The 12,065-nt window shown below is 30.8% G+C and overlaps 1 protein-coding gene across 1 annotated transcript; it reads left to right on the forward strand.

Annotated features, from left to right (window-relative positions):
• The first annotated feature begins 436 nt into the window (after positions 1-436).
• LOC101898113 (uncharacterized) lies at positions 437-1,085 on the forward strand. The gene is made up of 3 exons (XM_005175490.1): positions 437-469; positions 537-860; positions 924-1,085. Exons 1-3 carry the CDS (start codon positions 437-439, stop codon positions 1,083-1,085), a joined length of 519 nt encoding a protein of 172 aa, XP_005175547.1.
• The last annotated feature ends 10,980 nt before the right edge of the window (positions 1,086-12,065 follow it).

Genomic DNA, 12,065 nt, shown 5'->3' on the forward strand with positions numbered 1-12,065 from the left:
AATTTTTGATTTTTTCGATATCTCTGAGAAAAAAATCCGTTATCGAAATCATATTTTTAGATTCTTGTAGGTTTTGGAACAGAACAGGTTGTTCTGCTGGCATTTGTTGCAAATGTATGTTTCTAAAACCATGATTATTATTTTAATAGATTTTTCAAAAATTGTGTAGTTTCGGCTTGTCTATTGACCTTAGTAATTTATTAGAATAACATTAATGTGTTGGAAAAAAGTATAATTATATTTGTACATATTCGGCTCATTAGTTTATCTCAATTATAAAAATCAAAAATATTGTTTTCTAGAAATACAACAATTATCAACATTTCAGAAAGAATCGTTCTTAATGTAGCAAAAATTCAAAAAAGCGAAAAAAAAATATTCACTGAAAATGATGGCATATTTTACAATTCTTTTATATTTCCTTCTCATTCTGATTATGCAACTACCCTCCTGTTTACAACATCAAAGGGTGAGTAAATTCTCTTTAAATCAAAAAAAAAAAAAAAATCTAAAATTCTCTCCTTCCCTTTTGCCAGAAAAAATCCATATTCTTCCTTCAGACTGAAACCAGTTTCAATCGTGACTATGCCTCCAATTATTCTCTGACAATTGCCAATCAAAACTCTAGCGTAAATTTGGATCTAGTTGTTAGCCGGCGGATTTCCGATCCCGTCTGGAATCTCTTAACAATGCATATGACATTTGCCAAAGAGAATGCTTGGAGTAAAATCATGTCTTTTGATTTGAATTTTTGTGAATTGCTGCAGCAGAGTAAAACACCGGGTTTCCAGCTGCTTGGTGTGTGGATGAATAATGTGCGGAAATATGGTGAACTGCCAAGGGAGTGTCCAATCAGGGAGGTATGTTTTGGAAACAAATGTATCTCTTTGAAACTTTTAAAATCTCTTTTTTTGGATAAATAGGGCCACTATACCTGGCGCAATTTTAAAATCGACAAGAATAGCATCCCAAACTTTGTGGCCAAGGGATACTATCGCCTTGGAGTGCTTATGTATATACGGAGGAATGATCAAAGGGAAATGCTCATGAATTCTACGGTTGATTTAATGGTGAAAAATAAATAAAAGAACTTTTTTTTTATCAAATTCTATGAACTTCTTAAGAATATTTTTTTCAAAATGCTAGAAAATTAATTTGTTAAGAATATTTGTTCATAAATCGTGAACACTTGAAATACCTAAAATATAATTCTTAATATCAATACAAATGTTCCTACTATCCATGAATATTATTCCTAAATTTCCAAAGATTTTCCCTAATATAGTTTTTTTAGTATCCAAGATTTTTCTCATAATATCAAGAATGTGTTTCCTAATATCCAAGAATGTTTTTCATAGAATCTAAGAATATTTTCATATATTCAAGATTTCCCCCTAATACCCAAGATTATTTTTCTCAATATCACAAAATATTATTCCTAATATTAATGACAATTTTCCTAACATACATGTATATTTTTGCTTTTTCCAATTTCCAGAATATATTTTTTTCATCTCAGAAATTTTACTAAAAATGTTACAGAATTTTTTTAGTATTTTTCTCCTAAAATTTAAGAATATCTTTCCCAATATCCCAGAAAATTGTTCCTTACATCCAGAGTTTTTTCGTAATATCAAGAATATGTTTCCTAATATCCAACAATATTTTTCATAGAACCTAAGAATATGTTTATGTGTTATCCTAATTTCTAGAAATATTTTTCTAAATATCCCATAATATTATTCCTAATATCAATGACAATTTTCCTACTATTCATGTATATTATTCCTAATTTCGCAAATATTTTTCCTGATATCCAAGAATAGTTTTCTTTTTCATTCCAGATTTTTTTGTTAAATGCAAGAAAAATGTTCGCAATATCCAGGAATATTTTCTCTAATAATATTTCCCCCAGTATATTGGGAGAGATAAAAACGTAAAACAGTAGCTGATTTCGGCCGGGCCGAACTTTATATAACCTCCAACATTTTCGAAGGAAATTGAAATATTTAAGAAAAAAAAAATCCGAAAACTACCACTTAAATGAAAACCGTTATATGGGGACTATAACGAAGACGTGGACCTCCATACGAAATTTTTGTCATAGGCTGTAATGTCCATTACGAACTTCAAATACGAAATTTGTTATAATTACGGTGAATAATGTCGGAAAAATCATGAAAATACAGAGTATCGGAAGGTGCCATCATGTGGAGGCCATACGAAGACGTGGACCTGTCTATGAATTTTTTTCTCATACGTACTACATTAAGATTTGAAACGATTCCGATGAATAATGTTGCTGAAATCGTCAAAATTCCGAGTACCATTATATAGAGGTTATACGAAGACGTGGGCCTGCATATAAAATGTGTGTCATATGCTGTTGTACCCATTACGAACTTCAAATATGAAATTCGAAATAATTTCGGTAAATAATGTCGCTAAAACCATCAAAATACCGAATATCTAGAGGTACCGTTATATTTAGGCTATACGAAAGCGAGGACCGACATGGCCCATTTACGAACTTAACCTGACTACCGGTAAACTATGCATTTATGCTTTCAGTCTCAATTCGTTCGAAAGATTGTGTGATTACAACATACGGACAGACAGACAGACATAGCTAGATAATCTTAGAATTTTACGCTGATTCAGAATATTGTAGGTATATTATAAATATTTCGAGGAGTTACAAACAGAATGACAAAGGTAATATACCCTCCATAGAATGGTGGAGGGTATAAAAACTGCAACAAAGTCAAACGCCATAATCTTTACATTTTTTTTTAATTTTATTGAATGAAAGCAAAAAATTCACCTTTGGCGCGAATTATGGCCTTCAAACAGCCAATGAAACCGTCACACACTGTCCGAATTTTGCTCTGTGGTATTTTGGCCCATTCCGGCGAAGCGCTTATTTTTAGTGTCAACCTTGCTTACCAAAATACTCCAGACACAGTAGTCCAACGGTTTAATATCCGGAGTTTATGGTGGCCATTCTGCGCTGGAAATGAAGCGAGGAACCTCATTTTGTAACCATTCTTGGGTGGCACGTGCTGAGTGTGATGGTGCTGAGTCCTGTTGAAATGTCCAAGGTCTGCGGCCAAAATGTTTGCTCTGCGTGCCCAAGGCTTTAATGCGCCCTCCAGATTATTTTCGCGATAATATTCGGCATTTATTCTGATGCCACGGTCGATTAAAACGAGCGAAGTGCGACCATCGGCTGTAATGGCCCTCGCTTGAGTTCTGGTGGCCAACCGATGGTGCACATTTTCAGCTAACCTCTGTAGTAAGTAAACACGATCATATTTTTTTGTTTACAAACTGCTGGACAACGAATGTTTTCTCATCGGAGAAAAGCAAATTCGGCTGTTCACCTCTTTCGGCCAAGCGAAGCAACTATTTAGCTCTTTTGAGTCTAGATCTAGATCCAGGATTTCATTAGGAAAAGTTTTTTTGATGTCTCCAGACCATCATTTTTTTGTTTATGAATATTTTTCCAAATTTGCCAAATTCACTATTTATTTATGAATATTTTTCCTAAAATCACCAAATCCTGTATTTGTTTATGAATAAGAATAGTTTTCCTTAAGTCTCCAGATCCAGGATTTTTTAGGAAGATTTTTTCTGAAGTCACCAAATCCTCACTTATTTATGAATATTTTTCAAAAGTCACCTAATTCACAAATTTATACTTTTCCTATAAATCAGAAAAAATCCTGTGTTGGATTATGAAAATAATTTCCAGAATTTTTATATTACCAACTCATTTTTTTTGTTTATAAATATTATTCCTTAAATCAAAACATCCGGGATTATGTTGTTATTTTTTCTAAAGACGTCAGATCATGGATTTGTTTACGAATATTTTTCCTAATATTACCAGATGCTGAAAGTGTTTTGGAATTTCTTATCGTAAAGTTATTTATGAAAAATATTCCTAAAATCAAAAAATGTTGGAGTAGTTTATGAATATTTTTCTTGAAGTCATCAGATCATAGATTTCTTTACGAATATTTTTCCTGAAGTCTCCACATACAGAATTAATTTCTTTATAAATATTTTTCCCATTGAAATTTTAAAGATTAAATTTCATAAAAAATAACATTTGTTTATTTAACCCTTACAAAAATATCAATTGTTGTATTCATAAGCATTTCCTTGTTGCCCAGCCTCTTTTGATACATGAGGATGTAGATACGATAGTAACCCTTGGCAACAAAGTGGGGTATGCTATTCTTTTCCAGCTTAAAATTACGCCAACTATAATGACCCTGAAAATTTCGAGTGAGAAAAAATGACATTATTTTTTATTTCCAAAAAATAAAAATCCCTTTCCAACTCACCTCTGCGACTGGACATTCCCTGGGCATTGTGCCATATTTCAAGACATTATTTAGCCAAACATTTAGCAAATAAAATGCCGGCATTTTGCTTTGCTCCAATACTTCACAAAAATTCACATCGAAACCCATGATTTTATTCCATGGCTCGTTTCGTGTCAGTTTCATTTCAACACCCAACAAATTCCAAACGGGATAGGTTACTTTTTTCACAATCTCAAAATCAAAATTTAAGGTGAGATTTCGGTTGCCAATAAAGAGGGTGTAATTGGAGATATATTCACGATTGTAGTCCGCTTCTATTTTTTGAAAGATATTTTTTATTGAATATATTTTTAATAAAAATCATTTACCTTTTGTTGTAAACTAAGGGGATTTTGTAAAAGGCAAATTATAATCCAATACAAGATGATCCTATGGGAGTTCATTATTCTAAATGTGTTGGGCTTGGAGTACGTTGTGGGTGCTTTTCTGCTGTGACTAATTTCGGAGAACTTTGAAAACACAGCACACGCCCGCATTAATGGTAATTATTATTGTTTCTCTAAATGAGTTAATAATTTTTATTATTTTATTGTGAGGCTAATTTTTCTAATTTCGATAAACGTCGTGTGGCATTAGCTTTAGAATGTAGTTATATTCGAAAATAGAAAACAAAGACAATAAATGAAAAATAAACAATTTTAGTATTTCGGTCAATGTGATGTGATTGATAAATTGACGCAAAAGTTATCTCTTTCAACTTTTGCGTCAATTTATCAATATTTGTATAACACTTACATATGTAAAGTGTCATACCAACACCTTATTGTGGATGTAACTTGTCAAAAATGATAAAAATAATGGCAGTGTAAGTTCTGAACTCATTTTTTTTCATTTTGATAAAATGTTATACAATTTTCCAAAGTGTTATACAAACTGTTATAATCGCAATTTTTGGCTCTAAATACGTTTTAAACTATTCATAAATATTTCTATATGAATGCCTTCAAAAATTTACGAATATAACAGTTAATATAAGGCTTTGAAAAATTGTATAACAGTTTAGCAAAATTAGGGAAATAACTGTACAATTTACAGAGTCATCAAATTTTTATAATTTTTGTAGATATATATGAGGACGTGTACCCTCATCCTCATTAAGGTCTTGTATTTCTATATGAATGTATTTTAAAATTTACGAGTATAACAGTTAGCACACCACTTTGAAAATTTATATTACATTTTTTTTCAAAATTAAAGAATTAGCTTTATTACTTGCACTCTCACACAATTTTTATAATTTACGTTAAAATGATTAAGGTGTTGGTATAACACTTATACATGAAAAGTGTCATACCAGCACCTTAATGAGGTTGTATATTCCATTAACTTTTCAAAAATTAATAATATTTAATGGCAGTATGAATTCTAAAGCCATTTGTTTAATTTTGGTTAACTGTTATACAATTTTCCAAAGTGTTATACAAACTGTTATACTCGCAATTTTTGGTTCTAAATGCGTTTTAAACCATTTTGAAGCATTTTAAATAATATAAACGGTTTTATAAGAGTTCTATTACAATAATATAACTGTTATACTCACTTTTGTTACGTAAAATATTAGAGTTTTTACATATAAATAAAAATATTTAAAGATGTTTGCTGTGGACATTTAAAAATGTTTTTTTTAGAAATTTTAAGGTTATTGTAAGGATCTCCCACTTGGATATTTAAAGATTTTTGATACATCTAAGAGGTTTTTCATCGTAGATTAAAAAAAAGGATTTTTGGGAAAGTCTAAGATAAATTAACCCAATATTAAGGATAAGTAAGGACATTCAATCTCAATATTTAACGAGTTTTAACAATTCTGTGAAGTCATTCAAAGTGGATTCTTTTGACATTTTGAAGCCCTCTGGAAGGGTATCTAAATTTGAAATTAAAAAAATATTTTAAGGACATTTAATTTTTTAGGAATTTTTGAAAGACGTCCTTACAACATTTGGCAGATATTTAAAGTGGATTGTTAAGATTTTCAAAGTGAATTTCAAGGATGAGATTTTTAGGGGTTCTAGGGATATTAAAGAGGGAAGTATTGGATCATAATTTGCCTCTTACAAAATCCCCTTAGTTTACAACAAAAAATAAGTGATTTTTAAATGTACTTTGAAAAATCTCTAATTTCCGATCTCCTTGCAGAGAAAATAATTTTTCTTTCAAAAAACCCAGGCGGACTACAATCGTGAATATATCTCCAATTACACCCTCTTTATTGGCAACCGAAATATGACCTTAAATTTTGATTTTGAGATTGTGAAAAAAGTAACCTATCCCGTTTGGAATTTGTTGGGTGTTGAAATGAAACTGACGCGAAACGAGCCATGAAATAAAATCTGGGTTTCGATGTGAATTTTTGTGAAGTATTGGAGCAAAGCAAAATGCCGGCATTCTATTTGCTAAATGTTTGGCTAAATAATGTCTTGAAATATGGCACAATGCCCAGGGAATGTCCAGTCGCAGAGGTGAGTTTGAAAGGGATTTTTATTTTTTGAAAATAAAAAATAATGCCATTTTTTTCTAGCTCGAAATTTTTAGGGTCATTATAGTTGGCGCAATTTAAAACTTGAAAAGAATAGCATACCCCACTTTGTTGCCAAGGGTTACTATCGTATATACATCCTCATTTATCAGAAGAGGCTGGGCAACAAGGAAATGCTAATGAATACAACAATTGATATTTTTGTAAGGGTTAAAGCAGAAGCGGATTTGTAAGGAATCTAGAAAGTTTTTCTAAGGACAACTTGTATCCTTAAGGAAAATTAAAGGACATTCAGCTTGGATTTTTAGAAAATATTTTAAGGATGTTTTTTCTTTTTTTAAGTAATTTAATATAGATTCTTTAAATATTCTTAAAAGTTTTCAATGTGGATTCTTAAAGAATCTTTTTTCAGGACAATCAGCACTGATATTTTATAGAATTTTAACGTGGTTTTTATACAATTTTTAAGGGATTAAATTTTTAAGGAATATTCACCGTTGATTTTTAAATGACATTTCACGTTAATTTTTTAAAGATTTTTAAGGACATTCAATGTGGACTTTAAGAGAGTTTTTAAAGGACGCTCATCAAGGATTTATGAAGGATATTCATGCAAGACTTTTAAAGGATATTTTTCGTGGATTTTTAAAGGATATTCACTGGGATTTTAATCATTTTTTTAAGGGATGTTCGCCATAGATCTTTACAAGATATTTAACGTGGATTTTTAAATGTTTTTCAAGGACATCCAATATAATTATTGAAGATTTTGTAAAGGACATTCAATATGGGTTTTAAGGAATTTTTAAAGGATATCCAAGGTTGATTTTGAAGATTTTTTTATTCGGATATTTAACGTGGAGGACATTCATTTAAGATTTTTGAAGGATATTCAATAATTTTTAATTTTTAAAGGATAAATAGCGTTTTAAAATATTTTTTCCAGATTTTAAACAATTTTTAAGGAATATTCACCGTTGACTTTTTGATGACATTTCACGTTGATTTTTTAAAGATTTTTAAGGACATTCAATGTGGACTTTAAGAGAGTTTTTAAAGGATGCTCATCAAGGATTTATGAAGGATATTCATCAAAGACTTTTAAAGGATATTTTTCGTGGATTTTCAAAGGATATTCAGTGGGATTTTAATCATTTTAATCATTAAGTGATATTCGCCAAAGATTTTTTTAAAATATTTAACGTGGATTTTTAAATGTTTTTCAAGGACATCCAATATAATTATTCAAGATTTTGTAAAAGGACATTCAATCTGGATTTTAGGGAATTTTTAAAGGATATCCAACGTTGATTTTGAAGGTGTTTTTTTATTCGGATATTTAACGTGGATTTTTATAGAGTTTTTTAAAGGGCGTTCATAGAGGATTTTCGAAGGATATTAAATCATATTTAAAGGATATTCAAATAGGGTTTTAAAATATTTTTTCCAGAGAACGCCTCTTGTAAGCCATCATCCATTCCAAATATGCCTGATGAGCCGCTTAACCAACGGCGAAACGCGTCGCATAGTGGTGAGTGTGTGATAGGTTCTATCTGGCTTTCCTTTTCATTGCAAATTCCAGATCATTAAGCTCGTCTCGAAAGAGAAACAAACAGATATTCAATGTTGATTTCAAAAATTTTTTAAAAGATATTCACCGCTGATTTTGATTTTATAAATGTTTTTTTAAGAACATTCAGGGTGGATTTTTAAAGGGTATTCAAGGTCGATTTGCAACATTCTTAAACGTGGTCTTTTACAGAGTTTTTAAGTACGTTCATCAAGTTTTAAAGGACTCTCATCGAGAATTTTTGAAGGATAATATATGTGGATTTGTAAAAGACATTCAATGTGATTTTTAGAGAATTTTCACCTTTGATTTTTAATGGACATTCAAGCTGGGATTTTTAAGATCCTTAAAGTATATTTAAGGAGGGGTTTTAAAGGACATTCAATGTGGATTTTAAAGAATTTGTAACACATATTTAAAATATTCTTAAAAGTTTTCAATGTGGATTCTTATATAATCTTTTTTCAGGACAATCAGCACTGATATTTAATAGAATTTTAACGTGGATTTTAAAAAAATTTTCAGGGATTCAATTTTTAAGGAATATTCACCGTTGATTTTTAGATGACATTTCACGTTGATTTTTTTAAGATTTTTAAGGACATTCAATTTTAAAAGGACAATTTTTAAAGGACTCTCATCAAGGATTTATGCAGGATATTCACCCAAGAATTTTAAAGGATATTTTTGTGGATTTTTAAAGAATATTCACTGGGATTTTAATCATTTTTAAGGGATATTCGCCATAGATCTTTACAAGATATTTAACGTGGATTTAAAAATACTTTTCAAGGACATCCAATATAATTATTCAAGATTTTGTAAAAGGACATTCAATCTGGGTTTTAAGGATTTTTTTATTCGGATATTTAACGTGGATTTTTATAGAGTTTTTAAAGGGCGTTTATAGAGGATTTTCGAAGGATATTAAATAATTTTTAAAGGACATTCAAATAGGGTTTTAAAATATTTTTTTCAGGGAACGGCCCTTGTAAGCCATCATCCACACCAAATATGCCTGATGAGCCGCTTAACCAACGGCGAAACGCGTCGCATAGTGAAGAGTGTGTGATAGGGTCTATCTGGCTTTCCTTTTCACTGCAAATTTCAGATCATTAAGCTCGTCTCGAAAGAGAAACAAACAGATATTCAATGTTGATTTAAAAAAAAAAAATTTAAAAGATATTCACCGCTGAATTTGATTTTATAAATGTTTTTTTTTTAAGGATATTTAGGGTGGATTTTTAAAGGATATTCAAGGTGGATTTGCAACATTCATTAAACGTGGTCTTTACATAATTTCAAAATAGGTTCATCAATGATTTTTGAGAGATATTCATCTAGGATTTTTAAAGGGTATTTATCGTGGATTTTTAAAGAATTTTCTCCGTTGATTTTTAGTCGATATTAAACGTGGATTTTTAAGGACATTCAAAATGGATTTTTATGGAGTTTTAAAGGACTCTCATCGAGAATTTTTTAAGGATACTATATGTGGATTTGTAAAGGACATTCAGTGTGATTTTTAGAGAAGTTACACGTTCATCAAGGATTTTTCAAGGATATTCATCCAAGATTTTTAATTGGAATTTTGAAGGACATTCAGTGGAATTTTTAATAAATTTTTAAAGGATATTCGCCATTGATTTTAATGTGGATTTTTAACGATTTTTTTTTAAGGACATTCAAAATGGATTTTAATAGAGTATTAATGCACTCTCATCGAGAATTTTTTAAGGATACTAAATGTGATTTTTAGAGAATTTTCTAAGGATATTCACCGTTGATTTTAAAGAATTTGTAACAGATATTTAACCTTGATTCTTGAAGGAAATACAACGTTAACTTTTTAAAGATTTTTTTTAAAGACATTCAATGTTGATTTTAAAGCAACTTTTAAGGTCATTTAACTTGGATTTTTAGTGAGTTTCTAACAGACGTTCGTCGAGGATTTTAAAGGATATTTAAGGTGTATTTTAAAAGGACATTCAATATGATTTCTAGAGATTATTTATCGTTGATTTCTTATCAGATTTTTTTTAATGAAACTGAACGTGGATTTTTATAGAATTTTAATGGGTATTCAAAGTGGATTTTTAAAGGATATTCAATATAGTTTTTTATATTTTACACCCTCCACCATACTATGGAGGGTATATTAACTTTGTCATTTCGTTTGTTACTCCTCGAAATACTCATGACAGAAACAACAAAGTATATATATTCTTGATCAGCGTAAAATTCTATGTCGATTCAGTCATTTTCGTCTGTCTGTCTGTTTGTCCGTCTGTCCGTCTGTCCGTCTGTCTGTCTGTCCGTCTGTCTGTTGTAATCACGCTATCTTGCGAACGAATAGAGATAGAAGGCTAACATTTTGCACACATGTTTATTTTTTCAGTAGGCAGGTTTAGTTCGTAAATGGGCTATGTAGGTCCACGTCTTCGTATAGCCCCCATATAACGGTACCTCCCGATATTCGGTATTTTGACGATTTTAGCGACACTATTCACCGGAATTGTTTTAAATTTGGTATTTGAAGTTTGAAAGGGCTACTACAGCCTAAGACAGAAAATTGTCTGTGCAGGTCCACGTCTTCATATAGCCCCCATATAACGGTACCTCCCGATATTCGGTATTTTGATGATTTTAGCGACACTATTCACCAGAATTGTTTCAAATTTGGTATATGAAGTTCGTAATGGATACGTAATGGATATTTTTATGATTTTACCGTCATTATTCCCCGGTATTGTTTCAAATTACGTATTTAGAGCTCGTAATGGGATCTACAGTCTGTTGCAGATAATTGTCTATGCAGTTCCAGGTCTTCGTATAGGCCCCACATACCAGTACCTCCCTATATTTGGTATTTTGACGAGTTTAGGTACAAAACCCACCGAAATTGTTTGAGACGCGAATTTGAAGTTCGTAATGGATGCTACAGCCTATGACAGAATGTTGTCTATGCTGGTTCAGGTCTTCGCACAGCTCCGATATAACGCTACCTCCCTATATACGATATTTTGATTTATTATTTTAGCTGCGTTATTCACCGTTTATTTTAAGTTTCGAATTTGAATATGGTAATGACTTATGGCCAACAATGCCCATGTAGGTCCACGTCGTATAGACACCAAAATAACGGCTATATTCAGTATTTTTAAAATTTTAACAGAATTTTTTAAGAATTTTATTTCCAAATTCATTCCAGATGGTGGAGGGTATTCAAAGTTCGGCCCGTCCGAACTTACTACTTTTTAACTTGTTTAAATATGTGAAAGGCATTCAGCCAGGGTTTTTTAGGGGGTCCTGCTAAAATGTTACCTTGGATTGTTGGTCGGGGATTCAAAACAATTTCCCACGAACGTTGTGATCGATTTGACCCGCTTTTGGTTATTAGCGTATAAATAATTGTCAAAAATGTATTTGTGAATTGGACGGCACAAACAAAATTTCACGGTTTAATGGAAATTTTGGTACTTTTTTACACCTAAAGGACAATAAACGTGGATTTTAAATAATTTTTTTTCAAGGACTTAGATTTTTTAAATAATTTTTTTTTTCAAGGAATTATTTAATTTTTTTTCAAGGACCTAAAGGACAATAAACGTGGATTTTTAAATAT

Source organism: Musca domestica, unplaced genomic scaffold, assembly GCF_030504385.1.
Source record: "Musca domestica strain aabys unplaced genomic scaffold, Musca_domestica.polishedcontigs.V.1.1 61, whole genome shotgun sequence".
In the NCBI taxonomy this organism is placed as follows: Eukaryota; Metazoa; Arthropoda; class Insecta; order Diptera; family Muscidae; genus Musca; species Musca domestica.